The 22,147-nt window shown below is 53.3% G+C and overlaps 1 protein-coding gene across 1 annotated transcript in view; it reads right to left on the reverse strand.

The window, feature by feature from the left end:
* Nucleotides 1-22,147, reverse strand: part of DPP6 (dipeptidyl peptidase like 6) — a 717,707-nt gene that overhangs the window by 116,256 nt on the left and 579,304 nt on the right. The window contains exon 8 of the mRNA XM_057731732.1: nucleotides 18,503-18,623. Coding sequence (XP_057587715.1) covers nucleotides 18,503-18,623 — 121 coding nt within the window. The remainder of the gene's footprint in view (nucleotides 1-18,502; nucleotides 18,624-22,147) is intronic.

Here is a 22,147-nt window from a genome sequence, read left to right on the forward strand (position 1 = left end):
ACTGCGCCGGACTCAACCTGACGTCGCTCAATGTGCCTCGGGCTGAAGAGGTGAGGTCCCGGTTCCAGGTGGGCAGGTGAGCTTTACTCTGCCCCAAGCCCCATGTACCTGAGCGGACAGCTCTTCCTCTGACACCAGCTGTGCCCACGAAGGGGAGGGGATGGATGAGAGGTGGTGGCGATGGCCCAGGGGGAGACCACCCCACCCCATCCCACACCCTCCTTTAAAAACAGCCTTGGTGGTTGCCATCAACGGCCTGAGGGGGAGGACTCCGTGGATTTAACACGGGGACAATCCTGGTGAATCAGCAGACGCGTGCGGGTCTTACTTGCATAGCCGGGCACAGGGAGCCATCTCTGCTTCCACCTAAGTAATGCATTCAGAGGTGACCCCCGTGCATTTTGTGCACGGCGTAGAGTACTACTGAAGGACGGCACAGGTTCCATAAACCCCCACGTATTCCTGTTTTGTGACTTCAGCAACCCAACAATTTAGGACTAGGCTTCAGCTCTGCAGTGTTTAGAAGAAGACAAGGCAGGATTTGGAGTCTGGGCAGGGCTGGAGAAGGGGGAGGGGAGTCCTCCCAGCTCCCGAGTCCAGAGCTACTCACACCCACCGAGAAATGCACTCCAGGCTGGAGGGCAAACCGCACACAGTGGGCGCTCAGTAGATGGCTTGAACTGAGCTAAACAGAGGCCATCAGAGCGAAGGGGGCCCATCCCTGGGGCACAGCTGTCCACAGGACTTGCCCTGCTGTTGACGTGGACCCCACAGGCCCCCTGGCTCCCTAGCGCAGCCTGCGCGTCCAGGCCCCAGGGCAGCGCGAGATCAGAGCAGCACCGACAGGGCACCGTCCCTCACAGTGTCCTGCAAACAGGAAGGGCTCAGCCAGTGTGAGCGTGAGAACTACCAGTGGCGGCGTGACAGCTCCCAAATGCCCCCGACGGCCACGTTCACGGGGGTTTCCCTGCAGCCGGGCCGGGAGCCGGGAGCACCACCCTTCTTGGCCCAGCACTCACCTTCCGGCAAAACCTCAGCCCTGGTTAAACCCTGGCCTCTGACTTTATGCCTGCACCAGGTTGGCTGAATTTGGCTCAGGGAAGCCTCCTCGTTTCACTTCAAGTTCATGATCTCTAACCGCAAGCAGGTCTAGAGCTCTTCCCACTTCCTTTTCCTAATCCACTCCTCCTCCCTGTCCCCTGGATAAAGATGTCCTATGTGTGCTCTGCTCAGACCTCCTCAGCCCCCACCTTCTGGGCTCAGCCATGAGAGAGACCCGCCAGCACCCACCACCTCTCTGGGTGCCCTGCCCTCCAATTACCGCAGACGACTGTCCCTTTCTAGCTAAGACCGAGCCCTGCACTGATGCCCTGGCTCCTGCTCCAGGTGACCACCCAGCAACTGTCCGCTTTCTCTCCTGCATCGTGGATTTCTCCCCTTCCGCTGGATGACTCCCATCAGCTGACACATGACCTGACATCTGTCATCTTAACAGCGATGGCAACCACCCCTTCTGACCGCTCGTGCCCTCCTCCCCTGCACAGCCAGCCCCTCCCGCCTCACCTCCCCGGGGCAAGAGGATACACGGGCCCACACACCACATATCCAAACAGGCAAAGGTTACACACAAAAGTGGCCGTCCAGTGAAATGCATCCCACCTCCCGACTCTGAGACCTGCCAGCCAAGGAGGGACATGGCACGAGGGGAGAGGCAGGGGTGAGCAAGGACCGGAAGGTGATAGAAACCCCGCCTGCTCTCTGCGTGGCTCCCCCTCCTCTGCAGTGTCCTCCTGTCCGCATGGCTGCCCCGCTGCTCAGAACCAGGGCCTGGTTGGGTCAGGATGTCTCAGGGTGCCCAGGACCAGGCGGCTCTGGAGGTGGGCTCAGCCTGAGAGGCGGGCACTTCAACACGTTGTGGCTCCTGCCTCCCCTCCTTGGAGGGAATGGGAAGCCCGTCCTGCCTCCCAAAGGCTGTTCACCCGCAGACAGACTCCCCCCGGCCGTCCTACACTCGGTGGGGTCCCCTCTGCGTCATCAACTGCTCCCGACCACAACCCACCGTCTCACATGTGCACACACGCGCACGCTGGGACCAAAGGCTGGCGACACTGACCTCTCTTACCATTTCATATGCTCTCTGGTATTTTCTATCCTGGGTCATATTACCTTTTTCATTAAAGTTTCTATCCTCTTCTGTACCGTCCTGTCCCAAGACACCGATTTCACGACCGGGCAGGCCCTGCAGTTTGACGGACTGTCCAGAAGTAAACCGAATTCAGCAAACCTGCTCTTCGGGATGGCCCCCCGCCCCCCAACCTGGGTGGCGCCAGGGGCTGGGCTGTGGTGAGACGGTGCTGCCTGGGAGTCATGGAAATGGGTCCATCCAACCAGAGCACCAACCAGCAGGGCCCTGACCAAGTCTTTCAAGCCCTGCTGCTTCTCATTCCTCGGCCGGGAGACGGGAGGAGTGGCCTGGCCCCGGCTCAGCTCTGCGTGCGACAGTGCGACAGGAGGGCTGAAAGTGTCCCAGAGCCCAGGCCCCTCCCCGCCCCCAGGCTCGCCAGCACACCCACGGTGACGGCTCCAGGTGGGGCACTCACTGTTGAGAATGTTGGGGACGGTCCTCTCTGGGCCACTGGCCACAAGCAGCACCGCGTGGGCAGGGACAGGAGGGAACTTCGCGGAGGTGGGAGAGGGGCTCTGGGCTGCGCCTCCCCTGCGGGAAGCACCATCCTGCCTGCACGGCTCTGGTTCACCGGGACCCCCACTGCCTATTCTGTGGCTTCCCCACACCTGCCACCACCTCCAGACAGGGGCAGGCAGGAGGCTTCGGGTTCCAGATGTCTCCCCTTCACAGGAGACCCCTTAGGCCGGCAAACCAAAATGGCCATGACTGTGTCTGTGCCCTCCGCCCAGTCACTCTCTTTGTGACACTAGATCAATGACGGGGGGTGACCACGGGCAGCCCCGCTCGGAGCTGTGACATTTGCCCACACACTACGCAGATGCCGCCAGAGTGACAACTACACACTGTCCCCCACTCCTAGGTGTCCCCTATGGGGTGGTGGGTGCTAACGGGTGGGGTGAAGGTGTGCTTCCAGGGGGTCCTGGACACCCACTGTCCAAACGGTGAAATGGAAATCGCCCCATGTGTTACCAACGTGGCATCTTCCGAGAGCAGCAGCACAAGTACCAACAGCCGTAACTTGGCGGGGCCTGACCCACAAGTGAGGTGCTGGGCGCTGCACAGGCTACTGCGGCTCCATGAGGCGCCACCTCCCACCTCCCAGAGGCGGCGGCTGAGGCTCCTCGAGGCGGGTAAGTGGTGGAGGTGGCTCAGGGCTGTCGGACCCCAAGACCCGTCCTCTTCTCACGACACCAGTCTCACCGACGGTCGGCTTCACTTCCACAACTGCAGGTTTGCAACCTTCCGAGAGCCTATGATTTTAGATCCAATGTATGGAGTGAAATGCAAATATCCACACTGTAAAGCAGACAGCCCTGGAAGGCAAATGGAGATGAAGTGGTTTGGGGCCAATTAAAGAGCAGCTCTTCCAGGAAGTGAGGTCAGCTTCTGCCTCCCCAGGGCTGATGGGCCAGGCTGGTGATGCTGTCGTAGGCAGCTGCTCTGGGTGAGTTCGTGGGGTCCATTCTGCAAAGCCAGGATTCCCTGTACCATTCCAGCTGCCTTCCTCCAGGGTGCTCATTCCTAGCTAAGCTTCTACACTACCAGCTCTAAATGAAGCAGAAAACGCGAGGTCCCATGGGCCCTGGGAATAACCCGGGGTAGGAGACAAAACTCTAGGTAGAGGAGCCGACCCTTGAGTTAGAGAAGGGCTCCAGTGGGAGTCCCCATCCCCTGAGGGAGCTCACTTCTCAGATAAAGACGGTATATTTTGGTTGTGTTTTGTACGATCAGCAGTTCTTGGAATGAATCTTCTCACACTGGTGTAGCAGTTGGCAGAAAATTTCAACTTCTTTTTAGAGTGAAAAGCAACAGTCACTGTGAGGTAATTCTCCCTTTGCCAAAATCCAAACAGCATAGGAAAGTCTAAAATCAAGTGAACTCTGCTCTGTTTTCTCTAATGCTTTTTGGGCAAGTATGGTCCAAAGCAAAGGGATTGCCAGAATCTCTCTGTGAATAAAATAATTGCAGGTAGACATTTCCAGAAGCCTGAGAGGAGTCTGCTAGGACTTCTGGGGTTCAGGGGATATCACAAGGGAGGGGCTTTGTCAACAAGCCCCCAACTGGATCAGGCGCCGAATGACAGGAAGAGAAGGCAGATTCCCCCAAGGCTGCGTCCTCGCCTTTCTCCATGGGAAGGCTTTTCCTCCCGGTCAAGGGATGGGGGCTTCCAAACCCTACAGAGTGGATCGCCTCCAGGTGATGTCTCGAAGTTGTGCCTTTGGACCAGGAGGGGAGGTGCCCTCCCATGAAGAAAGGACCCAGTGCAGCACATCGCCCTGGTCCTCCAACTCTGACCCGCAGAATATTCTCTGGCGTCTCCCAGCCTCATCACGTGTGCCTGAGCTCACCTCCTCCCAGCCAGCTCCTCTTTCTCTCCTTGATAAATGCCACAGGAAGGGCCACAGTCACAACCAGCCAACATCCCAGCTCTGGGACTAATGGTCCCCACGTGCCCTGAGCTTTGTTGTCATCTAGCAGGACGGGCAGGGTGGGTACGTCATCTGTCCCACTAGGGACCCAACGCTCACCACGTGCCAGGTGCTGTGACCACCCTACTGCCATCCTAGCACCCGTGGGGCTGCTTCTGTGATTCCATTTCACAGAGGAGAAAGCTGAGGCCTGGGGACAGGGGGAGCTCGCTCAAAGGGAGTACCTGAGCTTGACTGGATTCTGGCCTTGGGGAGTGTGGAGTGGACACCTCCCAGAGGTCATTTCTCAGACTCGCAGGACGGCAGAAGGCGGGGCCGGCTCAGTGCGCTGATTCCCGGTCCACTGCACGTGCCAGCACCTCCGGGGCCTGGCTTACCGGGGCTGGGCCTGCAGCCTGTCTCCCCTGCCTGTCCCGAGCAGTTCAGCAGCTTGGGCTGGGGTTCAGAATTTGGAGGCTCCACCTGCCTGGGTCACATCAGCATTACAGGCTGTCACCTTTTAATGAGGCAAGATGTGGAACAGAACAGATGCAGACAGTGAGACAGGGTTCCGGATCATTCCTAAGGGCCCCGCGGGTTCTCACTGTTAATGACTGTCTGCCACCGACACCCCCACTGCTGTGTAGACTGGGGGAAATCAAAGCGCCCAGAGAAAACTGCAAAAGACATAAATAACATGCCTGACAGATCTGTACTCAGAAATAAATGGCCTCATTCTAAATAGAAAATCTTATTTATTCCCGTGTGCATCTGCAGCCTTTTTCCTGACACTAAATATTTTATTGGAGGTGCTGAGAGTGGAATTAAATGGGGAGTTAAAAAAGAAATCGGCGAACGTCAAGCCAGGAGGTTAGAGGAGCCTCTACCTCGCTGCCCGCTGGCATCCTCCCTTGCTCAGCAGCCCCTGTAACTTGCATATTGCTTTCCGCAGGCCTCTCATCATCCTCGCGCGGTCTGCCACTTCCCACACATCAGCACCGGAGCCCCGCGACAACGCCTGATGCGCCTGCGCTGGCCACCAGGGACGTCCCTGGGGAGGAGACCTGCATCTGGGTTTGATTTTTATTCCCCGGCCGTGATCGCCCAGAGGTGCATTTTAACCTTGCTGCCTGCTAATTTGCAGTTTTCCAAAACACTGACAGATTGCCTCGATGCTCCCGTCCTCCTTTTTCCCTTCTGCAGGGAAAAAGTCAACAAGCGTATCTCCAAGTGGCTTAGGCTTTTCAGTAGGAAACTGTGAACAAGCCACTCTGGTAGGGTGGGCGTCCGAGGTCTTTGACGGCCCTTCGATGACCACCTGCAAATCCGTCTGCTGCATAAAAGCAACTCGGCCACTCTCCTTGTCAGTGCCCCGCATGAAGGGCCGTGTTTTGGGACTCTGGCAATGCCAAAGGGAGAGAGCCACACTGAGGGCAAGAAAGTCCTCAAACTGTTGTTAAATCTCTCTTTTTGGTGAAATCTCTCCCTGTCGCTCTCCACCTCTGTCTCTGTCTCTACCTCTCTGTCTCTGTCTCCATCTCTCTCTCTCTCTCTCTCACACACACACACACACACACACACAATACTCCCTGCCCATCTCCAGCTAAGCATCATGTGTTTTAGTGTCAACTGCTCTGGGAGATCTCGGTGTGGGAAAAATCAGTTCCTTTTTTCTGTTCCTGCATCATCTGAGTCAGAGTCAATAAAGGCCCGCTACCGCGGGAAGGCCATCTCCCTGGCAGCTTGAAAGGTCTCTTTTACCTAGTTTTCAATTCTCCCTTCAGCTTTACGCTCCCTTAATGATGATTTTTCCAGACTCCGTTAAATCTACAATGAAACAAAAGTAACTATGTGAAACGCTGGCATACAGAAAGAGACCCACGTGGCCCAGCTACAGGGGAAAGCAGCTGGACGTCACGGCAGGTAGCAAGACCCCTGCCTCACCTGGTCCTCTGCAAATCTCAGCTGTCACCACGCAGGACTGTCTCGCACATCCAGCTTTTATTCTTTTAACCAGTCTGGCCACCAAGGCATGGTGTGTTATGCTTCCTGAAGAGTCCAAAGAAAACTTCCTCTGGCCCAGAAACACAGGGAGGCTTCTGGCACGCTGAGGCTCTGGGGAGGAGTCACCAGGTGCTGAGGTCTGTAACTCTGTCCCTAAGTTTTGGGGGCTTTGATCCCAACTCCCTTTGGGACCCAGAGCCTCCTCAATGAGGCAGGTGGAGAGGCCAGAGGCCAGAAGTGCCGAATGTGCAAGTGGAAGCAGCCACCGTGCCCAGACGGGAGGGCACTGTCCACCCACGCCCGCCGTCTGCACCCGGCTTCACTCACCAGAGCCAGGAGGCCCGGAACGCTCCCCGACGTTCCCCCGTGGTGTCATGATGTAGGGGGGTGACCACAGATTTTCTAACCATCAGAGTTTCCCCAGTGATTTCATAAATCTCCCCCTTAGGACAAGCTTACGTTGGCTCACATCTTACAGGATCTCGAATCAGCAAGTGTGCAGTGAAAGACAGAGACCAGAAGAGGCTGGGATCAGGCATTGATAATATCAGGAGAGAAGGAAATTTGGAAAAAATGTTTAAGGAATTAGCTCACATCTGTGTGGGGACACAGGCACAGGGATTTGGGGGGAACCCAGCTGGCAGGGGCTTGGGGGAGAATTAACCTTTAACAGAAGCCCTGTGATGGGGACATGAGGAAGTCAGAGAGTGAGAAAACAGTCTGAGCCAGAAACATAAGGGTGTCGAGTGGATCTAGAACCTTCAATGGCCTGGAGGTTTTGTCCCGAGGGCTGGGCAGGGCCTGCTTCCTTCATGAAGTGACCCCATAACCTCCTGGAAGGCCAGGCACCTTCCCAGGATCATCTATTTAAAATCCTAACACTTTCCCAGCTTGTGTCCCCACAACTATTTGGTTTTTCTATTAATAAAGCAAGTGCCAGATGTATGTATTTCTGCAAAAAGAACAAGGTGCTGGACGGGTGTTTTCCATTAAGAGCTTCCAGGTCACCTCCTCTTTGGGTACAGCCGGCACCAGGCAGTTCCCAGGCTCGGGTGCCCATTTTCCATTGAAAGGAAGAGCCGTGGCCTTGGGAGGAAGGCTCTGTGTCCCGGGGAGGGGCTGACTCATAGGCTGGAGCCCAGAGGGAGCAGATGCTTTGCCCCACCAGGGACGCCGGGCCCTGGGCTCCAGGACCTGCTCGGGGTCCCAGAGCCACAAGTGTGTGCAGTAGAGAGATGGGGCCTGTATGTCTGCCCTCCAGCCAGTGCAGGAGTCACTCTGGGATAACCGGACACCACAGCAGTGACCTTCCCACGGCTGGGAGGCTGAGTATGGAGATAAGAGTGACCTGAGACCTACGCCCTGGAATCTCCTTCCCGGCACTGCCCTAGTTCACAGAATCAGTGACAAGAGGGCATCTTTTCCATGACTCCACGTCCAGGTGGCTCTGACGTGGAGAAGCTGAGCTGTCATCTCACCCCGCCCCCTGCCCTGTACCTTCCCAAGGGCAGCCCTGAGCAAAGAAGAGAGGCAGGCTGCTTCCCTGAGCGCAGTTTCCCCGGGGCAGGGAGAAGGCGGGTCAGAATCCCCCGAGGAGCTTCCTCCCAGTGCAGATGTGTCCTGTGTGGGAGCAGAACGGGGCAGGAGATACAGGTGCCCCATGCTGTGCCCCCCCCCATTGTTTATAATTGGGGCGCTTTGCTCCTTGCACCCACCAGGGGAAGCCGAGGACAGGTAAGGAGCTCATTACAAAGTCACCTGGTGTGAATACAGACTTCATGCTGTCATGCTGTGCGCCCGGCACTGATATTTAAGGATGGAAACGTAGCGAGGGGCAGAGGGGAGCAGTGTTACCCAGTCCATCCCGTGATGTCTGCAGAGCAGGGAAAAGGAACTAAGGCCCAAACAGGTTAGGAAGCAGGTTCGGTGGCAAAAGAGCAGAGGCAGGAATCTGGCCTCAGAGCCTCAGGTGAAGTTGTTTCCAGCACATACAAGTGTGGAGCCTGAGGTGTCTTCCTTCACCAGTCTGCTGTTTGCATCTTGGTAGAATATGTTAACAAAACTCTCAATACTAGGGCAAATGGTCTCCCGTCCTTACGTGATTTAAGGACACAGAAGAGACTAGAAGGAACTGGAGTTCCCAAGAGCATCAAGATTTCAGCCACCAATACCCACATTTCACTAAGATTCTATAGCAAAAAGATAAAGATGTTTGTCTTAATCACACAATCAATGCATAATTAAAAAGCTTTAAAAATATAAACACTGAGCATCATGTATTATTTATCAAAATCTCTCAGGATTAGGTAATTAATTGTGAGAAACGTTCTTCAAGACCGGGGGAATTCTCCCCACACATTTAGAGAATGTTTCCTCCTCAGACTTCTCTTATTTCTGACTTTATTTCACATTGAATGAAAGCCATCAGTTATCTTTCGGAGACACTAACAAGGCTCAGGCTGGATTATCAAGTGCAGATTCAGCCCCCAACTCTGAGCACCTGGGGTCTGCAGTCAGCCTGTTTCAGCACCACCAGCGGGCCAGTTCCGGGGGGCCTGCCTGTCCCGGGGCCTCTCCCGTGCGGTCGGGGGCTGTCCACTGGGAACCACAGCCGTTAATTCACAGAATCCAAGGAGAAGGCCAAGAAGGTCACAAGGCACATGTGACAGTGACCTAGCTCCCGTGGAAGGGGCAAACTCACAGGCTGGTGACTCTGATGACTCCCCTCGGCCACCCCACGAAGGGCAAAATACAGCGAGTTTGCAATGACGGAAAGTTGCAGCCCCAGCTGTTTCCTGGGTGGTCCAAAGCAGGGATGTGGCATTTCTATCTGCAGCAAGTTGCTCACGTCTCACGTGCTCTGAGCGGGCCGGGCAGCCCTCACCCGGCCTCACGGCCCCCACACCTCCCAGCGTCCAGGGCGGCATCCACAGCCTTGCAACCATACTGGCCCCACAGCACCCGCTGGGCCCCCTGAACCCGATCCCCAATCTTCTCACCGACTCTGAGGGTCCCCACACCCCTGCGGTCGTTCCTCTCCTGCTCTGGTCCCAGATTTGGGGTTGGCTGTTCGCTGCCCAGATGTGGAATCTCCAGCATTGCCTCTTCACTGCGCCTGGGTCTCCTGCTGCTGGCCAGCTGCTGGCACCACTTCCTGGGCCCCGGTGCCAGGTCCTGGACAATGAGCTGTGAGCAGGACTGCCCGCCAGTGTCACTTGCAGGCCGAGGGCGGAACTGCCAGCATGCATCCCTCCAGAGCTGAACCCCCTTCTCCACTAGTGAGCTGGGATGGGCTGGTCCTGGCTGCCGGAGAGGTGGGCAGCCCCAGCAGCTCGGCCCGAGTGACCCTGGGGAGCAGATCCCAGCCTCGTGTCCACCCTGATGCGGGGTAGGGGCGCATGAGCGATGCTCCTGGTGTCTGGTTTGCTTTGTTCCTTTGCTTTTTTATTCCCAGCCTGACCTAGGCTATCCTCTTGCCTCTTCTCTGACCAAGCTTATTTTAGTCCAGGGAAGATGCTGGGCTGCAAAGCACAGGTCATGGGCTCTGCCCTTAGCACTGAATTTGACGGGAAATTCCAGATCAGAGTTCTAGTATCTGCCCTCCCAAAGCTGTTTTCATTGGCAGGGCCCTGGCCGCTGCCCCTGGTGTCCTGGGTCAGAACATTGTTCCTTCCTCAGTCAGCACTGCGATCTCACCCCAACTTGGGCCACACTGCCTTTTCCGTGGAGAACTGTCGGGGTAACACCCGGAGATCGACCAGACTGACGCCCCACCCCCACAATCGGAGAGTCGGTTTATTACACAGGTTAAATGGCCACTCTCGGCCTGGGTGCTCCTGGGAGGCAATAAGATACAAGTAAAGTCCAAACCAGCTGATCACCATGGCAACCAGGAGGGTGGTGGAAATATGCAGGAAAACAGGGAGAGCTGACGAGGAAGATGATGAGTGACAGTCTCTGCAGGCTTCTCTCGGGAGAAATCCAGACCACAGTCATGGCCCTGAACCTGTGCTCGCCGTGGGCTCTGGAGATGCTGTGCTCTGAGGTGTCCAGATCCACCTTCCTGTTACAAACACCTCTGCCCCTTCCTGGGAGATACCTGTTCTACGCCGGGCACACCGACACCTGAGACTTTGCCACGTCCGACAGCTGCCCAGGCGGCCGGGCGGGAGGCGGGAGGTTTACTCTTAGGGAACACTTCACAGCCACGTGCTAGTGCGTGATCACACGTGTTGGCAAGTTCATTTGGTTCTACCTGTGCTCTCACGGATATGCTCTCCTCCAACCTCACACTAATTCTTTGGGGGAAGGTATCTGAGCTCTTGCTTTTCAGGCGAGGAATCCGAGGGTCAGACAAGATACGTGACTTACTCAAGGTCACCAGGTGGCTGAGTGGCAGCTCAAGGACTCACACGCAGGCCCTCTGGGCTCACATCTGTGCTCCGCGAAGTGCCTCACATGGAGCTGGGGGTGCTGCAGGCTGCGGAGTGAGCAGACCACACCAAGGTAATGGGTAGTCCGCTCAGCACCTGGGCATTGATCAAGCCTGTCTTTATGTGCGAGAAGTTAATGCCGCTTTTCATATACAGGATGGGCGTGTGGTTAGGAGGCCAGGTTGGAACCACTTAATGGCTGTGTGACCACAGACAAGTCATGTCATGTTGCCGAGCCCAAGTTTCTGCAGCTGCGGCAGGATACAAGCAGCACCTTCTTCCTGCAGGGGAGTCGGTAAATTCACTCCTGTTTAGTCATGTCAGGCATGCCATGGAAGAAAGTCAGTGACAGGGAGATATTCCTGCAGCAGGCGAGCCACGGCTGGCACTCTTAGGAGGTGGCCTGCAGCCGTCAGCTGCAATTCCACCCCCTCGGCCCTTAGCAAGCACACTGGCACCTTTCCTAAAGCCTCTCCTGCTTCCTTCATCTTTGGGGATAAACAGTGAAGCGCCTAATTAGAATGAGATTAACAGTCCCTGTGGCCTTTCAATAATCAGGTTGTTATTTTTCTGAAGGAAGTTGTGGAAATGGAAATCTTGATAATAGTGAAAATTGGGAGGCCAGCTGATTTCCTTGGGAGGGTCTCTGGAACCCTAGATCTGAATGTTGGAGCCAAGGTGGCACCGTGAGGACAGGTAACCACTGCCATGTGTAGGGGCCATCACGGTTGGGAGATGTGCTGGTGGGGGGTGTGTGATGGAATGTGAGGGGCATAGGAGGATGTGGAGGGCCCAGATGTGGTGGGACCAGCTGGTGGGCGAGGAGAGCCTTGGTGGCCAGTTAGCTGTATACTGGCCCTCACCTTCTCCCCATGTGCCTGACAGTCTCATTCCCTGCCTCAGACCACTGTTCTTGTGCCGATGTGCACAGAAACCTAGAAGCCTGAGGACGTCTCTCACTGGGTCAGAGAAAGCATAGAAGGAATGACCACGGCCTGAAGCATCCTGTCCACCTCTGTGTCAGAGCTGGGTGGGTCCCCACTGAACTGCTTTTAGCCTCAATCTACAAGGTGAAATCCACCTGCTACCCAAGTCAAGGTCATTACTACTTCACGGAGCTGGAGATGGGGCTATGCAGGAAAAACACTCATCTCACTTACATTAAATACCAAAAGCACTGAGTTACTGCACAGCAGGCCTGCCATCTGGGGCAGCCACAGCTTCACGGCAGCACCCCCGGGGTCTGGGGGCTTTTCCAGAGGCTGATTAAATTCAGGTATTTTCATCACTACTTTTGCATTCATACCCTTCTTTAGAAGCCATAGGCGAACTAGAATGTGATTTTTAAGTATTTAATTTCTACAGGCCATCCTGAAGCATGCTTTTTACCGAGTTAAAAGCTCTTTGGTGCTCACAGGTTGAATGGCTGGCAGGTGTTGGAGACAAGTGAAGGATGCGACTCCAGCTTGGTGACTCTAAATGCAGAAAGAAGGTTCCAGGGAGATGTTCACATCTGCACAGACATCCTCTCCAGGCTGACTAGGAAGCAAGGCACTTCCTATATAGCATATTATAGACAATAACTCATCGTGAATAGAGTTTAATAGTTTTTAAAACTGATATTGGAGAACGGACTGCTGACAATGCCAGATGAGAAAGTGACGCATGCCTGCTATTTGACTAGTTTTTGGAAATTGTGAGATAAAGTAACTGTAGTTTTAACAGCAACAGCTACAGTTTACTAGTGCCAGGCACTGTTTTAGGAACTGTACGTGTATCAGCTCATTTAACTTCCGTGATGACCTTAGGGAACACAGATGGCCTTCACTCTCCTTCTGCAGATAAGAAAATAGACACAAAGTCACTTGTAAGGGGTGAAGCTATTTGCAGCACAGCTGCTGCAAAGTCCCTGCCCTTTACCACAGCTCGGCCACCCTTACACGAGCGGGCTTTGTAAAGCCAATCACAAACTTCTGGCAGTTTCCTGATAAGAGATTTCCTGGTCTGACCAAGATTTTCCACCATGTAAATCAGGGAAGTAACCAACACTAAATCCAAAGAACTGCAAATCTGTGGTTTGAATAATAGCACACAGAACTGACCGTGATTCTAAGTCCACTGAACTCCTGGGCACATAACTTATTGTAAATGATCAGTCCGACCAGAATGATGCATGATGGGCGTGTGAACCCCCTGTATCTACTGCCAGGATGCAGTCTGCTAGCAGCTGAAGGGCCCTAACCAGGTACTTCGGAGACGTTAGCATCTGAAGAACTCAATCAGCCACGTACACTCAGTGGCTCCACACACTCTGCAGAATTTCATGATCGAAATGTACGTCAGGGAGTTTTAAAAATAGCATGAGAGGCATCAGAAACATTTTCTTACTGATAAAATTCGGTGTGCAGTATGTCCTCTCCCTGCGTGTAATCGTCCAAGGCGAGGGCTGTTCACCAGAGGCCTGTGGCCACAGTGGATCCCACCAGCTCAGTCCACCGGTGTCAGGTACCGAGTGGGCAGTGGACACACAGCCTAGGTGCACACGTCAGCACACGCGGCCCACCCAGCACTGAACAAAGCACGTGTTTAAGTTACATCCAACAGGCACATAACACGGGAAACATCACTTAGCAGTTTCATTTCGGGGAATTTAGAACGACTGGGGTGACTGGATGACCAGAGAAGAACCCTCTTCTTTATGGGGGAAGAGTTTCCGTGGACAGCACGCATATTCTAAATCCCCCACGGGCTCCACGAGGGCTTCGGTGGTAATGACGTTTCTACGCACGAGAGCCACTCCGTCAGTCAACCCCTGCCTCCTGGAATGATCCAGACCCTGAGGCAGTGCGTCCCAGCAAGAATAAGCCAGGAAGGACTCTAGTTTATCCCCCCGCCGCCGGCCTCTCGGTGAGGCCTCTCAGAGCACCTCCCCGGAGAGAAACCTGTGGGGCCATTAGGCGGACTCTGTGACAGGGGCTCAAAGAGACAGCGTGAAGAAGAGCCTCACCCCGGCCCTGCAGCCTCTGGATGAGAGCCTGGACGTGAAGGGTAAGGACCGCGTGACCAGGCCTGGGTGTCAGACGGGCAGCTCCGAATGACTCCAACTTAGCAAAGCTCCCGCGACTTTCATTGCAGGCCTGGCGCCACCGTGAACGGTGTTTCTAGAGCATTCTGAGCTTGGAATCAGGAGGCACCACACACGCCTCCACCTGCGGCAGCTCTGGGAAGGGGACCCAGCTGCGCCCCAGCTCTTCCACACCAGCCCCAAGTGAACCCTGGCAGTCATCACAGGCTGGGGGAGGGACCTGGGGGCTCCCGGGCAGGTGGCAGGAGACAGGCCGTACCCCACGGGGCAGGTGGCCTTCAGGAGCACCAGGGCCAAAGGAGAAGGGAGGAAGCGTGCTAGGGACAAGGGAGAGCAGAGGGGACCGGGCAAGGGCACCACAGAAGTGCCTGGTCCTCTTGTGCTTCTCCCTCTGGTCCCTGTCAACCAGGTGCTGCCTGACTGCCTGGGTCCTGAGACCAAGTAGCCTCACTCCCGCTGGCTCCCACGCAGCTGAGCAAGGTCCCTGCACCCGATCACATTTCCCAGCACCACTAAAAGCTCTGCACTAGTTCAAGGTAAAATTCAGCCTGGGTTTCATTCACAGCAAACCAGATATTGAATAGAGACCTCGTAGGTACGTCTCGGCTCTGCCTGACATCCAGCCGGATGATGCCAGACTGCACTCTGTGAACATCGTCTCAAGTTCACTGCCCCCACCCTACCTCCATCGGGTCTCAGAGGAGTTGAGGAGATACGGATTGGTACACACGCAGGGAGAAAGTGGTTCTCAAATGAGCCTGACACACTCCAGCTTTCCACGGGGGCATGAGCCATTTCATGATAATGACGTATCACTGAACACGGATATCTATTTAGGAGTACGCATATGACTGCTCTGGCAGGAGAGGTACTGATGTCTCATAACCTAGCGGAAACATGCAATGACTTAAAGTCTCATTACTGAAAAATTATTCCCCCAAAACCCTGTGCTACATCATGATACCTCATGTGTATGATGGAGATGATAGACATGAAGCTAATATAAACAAACAGCAGCAACTGGAAAATAAGACCATTGCTGTAACACCGGTAACCTGACCCCTTCATAGAAATTGGACAATCCAGCTCTTGGCCCAGAAGCCTACACATTAGGAGCTTTGCAAAATCGCTAACACTCGTGTAAAAGTGCAAATTCTTAACAGAAGCTTCCTTTCCGAGTTCTCAAAAAACTAGCAACATCTTTAGTTTCTGAATAACCAACTTTAGTAAACCTAAAAACAGTTGTAAGACAGTTGTCTTTCATCTCATAGTAAAATAAAAATTCTATGTAACATTTGCCCAGAAGAATAAAATGAAGATACGCACTCTGCTTATTAAGATCAGTGCGTGGCCCCACGATGCACGCGTCTGGAGAGTCAGCGAGACCCAAAGTCTGGAGTCGGTTAACTGGGAAAGTTTCCTACTGAGTGTGTGTAAACCTTTGGTCCAGGGATGGGGATTCCTGTGCGCCCCCACGTCTCTTTTTTCTCCCCCTCAGCCCTCGATCTTCTGAAATGTTCAATATGTTCAAAAGATCCTTTTTGGGAAACAAATCAATATGGCCTTTGACTGCCAACAAGCCTACAGGCTGAAGGGCGGTTTAGAATTTATACAGCTTAAGTTTCTTCTCAGAACTAACATCTCTGAGTGAGTCAGGCCCCCTGCAAATCAAATGCTTTCAGGGTATTTTTCCTCCTAATCTTTTTTCTTTTTTCTTTTTTAAAAGAGAATCTGGAGTGAAGCAGTTAAGTCACAGCTTAGAAAGAGGCAATCTTCAAAGTTTACCTTCCCATTATTAAAAAAGGAAGCGAGATTCCCCAGGGCTCTCATGCTCCCAACTTCAGAAATCTAGGCATCAGCACGTACAGCCTTCCTGGGAGCAGCGCTGGGGAGATGAAGCTGCCACACCCACGGCGGTTGATCTGGGATGTCTGGGGCCCCATCATCACACCCACACAGCTCCCTATAAATGCTCTGAACAAACATTTCTTCTCCATGGATTTGCTGAAGCAAAAGCTTACCCTGAATGGCAAGGCAGTGAGCTTTTTATTTTATTAGGAAGATACTAAAAAAGATATTCTCCATCTCCTGGGGATGGCGTTTTAAAGGAGATTATTCCTAGAGCAGGTCTAGGCCCTTCCGGGTGGGACTCCATGGCCCTCTCTTTGAGGGCCACTGGGTTGTCCCTGTCCTGGCCTCTCAACCGCTCATAGGACTGTTTGTGCACTGGACAGAGTGAGCATGGTGTACACTGGACAGTGCACATTTTGTTCCAGTGACACCCTCGTGTGAGCCCAGTAAAACCACAAGGTCGACCTCCTGGGGCCTGGAAGGCAGCTCAGGGCCAGCACCTGGGGTGCTCTGAGCAGCGGCAGCCCCCTGGAATACACGAGGGGCTTCCGGGGAGACCACACGGAGCAGAGCCTGGGCGGGTGCCCACATCCCAGCCTTCTGCTGGGAAGCCAGCTGCACAGCAATCAGGGTGGCGGGGGCCTCTGGAAGGGATGCTTGGTGGGGGGGTGGGGAGAGGTGATGGGGGAGAGGTGATGGGGGAGAGGTGATGGGACAGAGGCTCGGGCGGGGGCTTTCTGAGATGATGGAATGTTCTGTACCTTTTTTTCTTCTTTTTTTGGACTACCACGTGGCTTGTGGGATCTTAGTTCCCCGACCAGGGACTGAACCCAGGGCCATGGTAGTGAAAGCATTGATTCCTAACCACTGGACCATCAGAGAGTTCCTGGAATGCTCTACGTCTTGATGGGGCTACACAGTGTATATGTTTGTCAAACCCATCAAAACGTGTCCTTATAATTGTGCATTTTATTGTCTACAACTTACATCTCAATTAAAAAAATGGAAATCAAGTCACAGAACCTTGTGCCTTGGTGACTTCAGTGAAAGTACGATGGGAAGGAGGACTAAGCGTACAGTCTATCTGCTTTACCCTTCAGGACACGTAAGCCCCTGCAATGTAGAGTCCCAGCTTGAGGAGTGCACAGCACTGAAGGAACACGGTATCTTCTGGGCTTGATCATGCCTGGAGTACCCCCGAGCCCCGCTGCCCCAGCCCAGCACAGTGAATTCCTGCTGTGATCATGTGGTCTCAGGAGGGTAGGCTGAGAAGCACACAAGCCGTTTATCAGCCAGTGCTGGCCTACATCTGCATTTCCAGAAAGGGGATAGTGCTGCACTTGAACTGTGACATTCCCCAGTACACCTCCCCTAACCTCGTGTAACCTGGGGCAGATGACTTACCCTCACCGCACCTCCTCTGTGAAATGTCCGTGATGGCACTCCTCTCAGAATGCTCTCGTGAGGGTGCTACGGACTGGATGTCTGTGGCCCCACAACACTCATGTGGAAGCCAAAATCCCCAATGTGATGGTGTTTGGAGGTGGAGCCTTTGGGAGGAGGTGACGTCATGAGGGCGGGGCCTCCACGGTGGGATTAGTGCCCTTCTAGGAGAATGAAGAGGCCACAGCTGCCTCCCCCCACCTTTCTCTCTTTCCGTCACGGGAGGGCACAGGGAGAAGGTGGCCATCTGCAAGCCAGGAAGAGAGCCCTCACCAGACACCAGCTCTGCTGGAGCCCTGATCTTGGACTTCCCAGCCCCTGGAACTACGAGAAATAAACGCTGCTCAAGCCTCCCGGTCTGCAACGTTCATTCCAGCAGCCCGGACGGAGGCGGGGATGCACGAGAAAGTGAAAACACTGAAGCACTCAGCACGGCGCCTGGCACCTAACAGCAATCAATACGTGACTGCTATTGTTACCATGAAGCTCTCATTAGCGTGGAGACGGGTTATAAATGTTTAAGAAGAGAGCTCCTCACTCAGATTTTCAGTTATTTAATAATGCATACCACTGGAGTCCTCGGGCGCCAGAGGAAACCCAGTGGTAGAAAACGTCCAATCAGGTGGATGCACTCAGGCCGGCAGGTCACCCCGACCCCTTTCTTTTGGAAGCTTTACCCTCTGATGTTGTTTCCAGCTCTCCCTTCCCCAGGCACTCAACGTCTCAGAAAGGGAGCAGGAATCCCATGCGTTCGCGGTTCAGACTGTTCCTGGAGTGCCCCTCCCCCAACCCGCCCCCGCCGCAGCACAGCACAGCACACCTCCCAGGGCAGCACCTCCTGCCCTTCAGGGAGGAGCTGTGGTTGCAGGACGCCCTGCACACCTGGCCACCAGGTGGGTGCTCGACACTGCAGGCCCTGCTGGCCGTCTGCTGCTCCCTGAGGCCCCACAGGCTCTCTGTAATTTAGCAGCACCTCAAGAACCCGGAGTTAAATCTACAGTTAGAATTGGAGGAAACACCACTGCCGCCAACCCCAGTGAAGCAGCAGCAGCAGTGACCACAGGGCCCATTCCCCAAGCGCCCCACATACCTTCGTACAGCCAGTCACTAAGGCCGTTGTAAATCACACCTTCCTTCCCAGTTGAGACCACGCGGATGGCCTGCTTCCCAACGTGTGCACAGTAGTAGATGTTGTTTTCAAAGATGAATATCTAATTTGGGAAGAGAAAAAAACACAGTGTTAATCAAGGAAGTGCTTACAAATTGGCTGTTCTTAAAAAATCCCAAACCAGCAGTGTGGTCTGCAATTTCCTGTTGCATTTATTTGACAGGGCAGAAGTAGCCTTGGGATCCTTTGGGGCTCACCCGCCTCCAAAATCATCTACACTTAAGGTCAATCGGAGACTCAAACTCCAGAGTTCACCCAATGTTATCATTTACCATGACCGGACAATTTGTCCGATACTCTTGGGTATGTTAACATCAATTTGCATTGATTATCTTAGCAATTGTATTTTTCCTAGTGATTATGATTGGTGGCCTGGGAAGCTTGAAATCTGAGATTTATTTGCTCAGCATTTATGAAAAATTACTTAGTGGGCACCTATTGTGTGCCAATCACAGGAGAGCACCATGTAAATGAGGTGGGGCGTGCCATGTGCTTTTACTCTCCTTACAATCTGGCAAAGAAGACAAACTTTAACAGGAAAATGTTCTGACAGGGACGGGTGGAGCTCTGGAAACATGTGACAGTACTGCTAACTTAGGCCAAAGGACACGCAAGGATTCCCTGAGAAAGCCATTGAAAAAACAGTTTTTTTTTAATTGTAGTAAAACATGCATAGCACAAAATTTGCCACCTTGACCACGTTTACGTGTACAGTTCAGTGGCATTAAGTGCATTCACACTGCTGTGCAACCATCCCCACCATCATCTCCTGAACTCCTTTCATCTTGCAAAATTAAAGCTCCATCCCAATTAAACACTAACTCCCCATCCCCGTCCCCAGCCCCCGGCCCCCAGCAGTCAACTTTCTGTGCCTATGAATCTGACGACTCCAGGGACCTCATATAAGTAGAAAAGTGCAGTATTAGTGTCTAGCTTGTTTCACTGAGCATAACGTCCTCAGTGAAGGTTCACCCATGTTGTAGCAGGGGTCAGGATTCTGGGAAAGCGGGTTTTAGGCTGAGATCTAAATGGGGAAGAAAGGGGGCTGAGAAATTAGGTTACACGGAGGAAACAGCGTGAGAGAGAACCAGAGGCAGGTGTGGGCTTGGGGAGCTGGAGGAACTGGACGAGAGCGTCCTGTGACCGGTCCTGCAGGGTGTGAGGAGGAGGAGGAGGAACAGGAGTGGAAGCCCCGGGCGGGGCTGGGGTAGGGGAGGCAGGTGCCAGCTCCCAAGGGTCTGTCCATGGGTTACAGGATCCCAGCGGCAGCAGGAAGCCCTTGGCAGAGGCTTGAGGAAGGAGCAACGCGGTTGGAAGCGAGTCTTCTGCAGGTGAGCCCAGGCCTGTGTGGATGAGAAGGATGGGCAGGAATCAGCCCATCACCTGCGGGAGTGATGGTGGAGACGGATGGAGGTGGACCAGCCAGGGACAGCAGGGAGGATGCCCTGAGCGTGGGGAGTGAAGTCGTGGGAGGAGGCAGAGTACTTCTCCAGCTATTTTCTGGGGCAGCTGGGTGGCCCGTGTGCATCAGTGCTGGAGTGCCCTGGAAGATGCTACAGTTCTGACTGTGGGTCAACCCCAAATTCTCTGGGGCGGGGGAGGCGGGTGGTCTAGGTCAGTGGCTCTTGAATTCTGATGCGTACTAGAACGATCTGAGGGGCTTCGAAAAACCCTACTGCCAGGTCCAAGAGCCCAGCCCAATGATTAGAATCTAGGAGTGGGACCCTGGTATCAGTATTTTAAAGTAACATCCTGGGCAATTCCAATGTGCAACCAAATCTATGAAGCAGTGGCCCAGGAAAAATCTAACATTTCCCGAAGCTCTTAAAGAAAAAAACAGCCTGTTTTCAAGGCACTGATCAGTTCTGCCCTGTGTTTTCTGGATCTAAATCCTTTGCCTTCCGTCCCAAGGACTTCGGAACATGACGCAAACACCCAAGTTCTATGGAAACTGGGCCATGTGGACCAAGAACAGGACTCAATTGGTTTCTTAAAAAAATAAATTCTAAAAAAAATATTGTCAGTGGCATTTAGGAGACCAGTGAGAGAGGGTATTCTGCAAATGCAGGAACAGCGTAAATATCGACATTTTAAACTGAAGATGCAGAAAAGGCAGTCCCCGCAGATCGCTGTCTCGGAAGGATGGAGCTAAAAGTGCTGTCAAGTACTAGCTTCCTGCCCGGGCCTCCTGCCTCTTCAGAGTCACTTCAACCAGAAATGAGCTGGAAAACTTCCAGACACAACTATACATCCTCATTTAATTTCTGCAGCTGTTCTTACCAGTTTGCCTAAGGATAAGATGTATTACAAAATTTTAACTCCTTTTATGTGTTCTAAGCCTACAATAAATTTTTGAATCAAATCAGACTGTAGACAATTAATATTCTGAATAAGTAAAATTTGCTGTGATAGATATTAAATCCCTTTTCACACTGGCTTCATTTTTAATGGAAGGAAAACAAAAGGAAACCAACTCTAAGGAACAGTTCACATTTACAAATGGGAGTCTGGGTTCTACACAGCTCTGCCTGCTCCAGGCCCCGCAGGGTGTCTGCACCACGGACCTGCTGCAGGACCGGGGCGAGTGCTGGACTGCTAGGTGCCTCAGGCTCCCTGTCTGTCAACAGAGATGAATGCAGAATCCAGTCTCAGGCTGGGTATGAGACTGAGGGCGCTGACAGCTGCGAAGCGCTGAGGACAGTGCTTGCACACGTAAGGGCTCAGCCACACTCCTGCTATTCCTGCTGTGGCTGCCACCATCGTTACAAAGGTTTATTCTACCTGGAGGGATTTGGAGAGGCTTCCTGGGGGAGATGACATCTGAGCCAGACCAGGAACAATACCCACATGCTCACAGGGTGGTTATGATGAAGCGCAGAGACACACGGAGCCAAGGGGGGATCTCACCGGCGTTTTCTCAGGAACCGGGAATGCGATCACTACCATAAACGGGCACAACTTAGCTTTTAGTTCTGGAAAATCAAGGCCCAGAGGAAAACATACTGCACAGCTCAGTGCTTGACTGAAAGATAGCGGCACAGCTCTGGTGGAATGATAAAACAGAAAGGATGCTGGACTTGAAGTAGGAATCTAAATTCTAGTTGAGACAACTAGTTGTCCAGCTCTGAGCTGAATCTCATGTCCTTCACTACAGAACACGAGGCTGACTGGATGGTCCCTAAGATTTCTTCCATATTTAACACTGTTGAATCCAAAGGTCTCATGAGTATTTGAGATCAGGAAGAGACGTTCAGCAAATTAGTTAGTGATGCTATTACTAATTAAGGAGACCTATTTATCACGAAGGTGAAATTCAACATTCATAGTGAACCCAACACGCTGCTGTCAAGGGGGAAACAGATTCTCTATATTTCAGCTAAAACCCCCAGCTATCGTGTCACCCTAGGTTTCTTTGACTGACATAGTACAGCCGCCGTCCTGATCTCGAGAACACATCCTGGTAGTGGTCACTATTTACTAACTGCTTTCCCCCCGTTTCTTGCTTCTTCTCTTGAGTGACCCCATAGCCTGACTAAGCACAATTGTACCAACATTTCCACAGTACAT

The sequence above is a fragment of the Hippopotamus amphibius genome, chromosome 4 (genome assembly GCF_030028045.1).
Source record: "Hippopotamus amphibius kiboko isolate mHipAmp2 chromosome 4, mHipAmp2.hap2, whole genome shotgun sequence".
NCBI lineage: Eukaryota > Metazoa > Chordata > Mammalia > Artiodactyla > Hippopotamidae > Hippopotamus > Hippopotamus amphibius.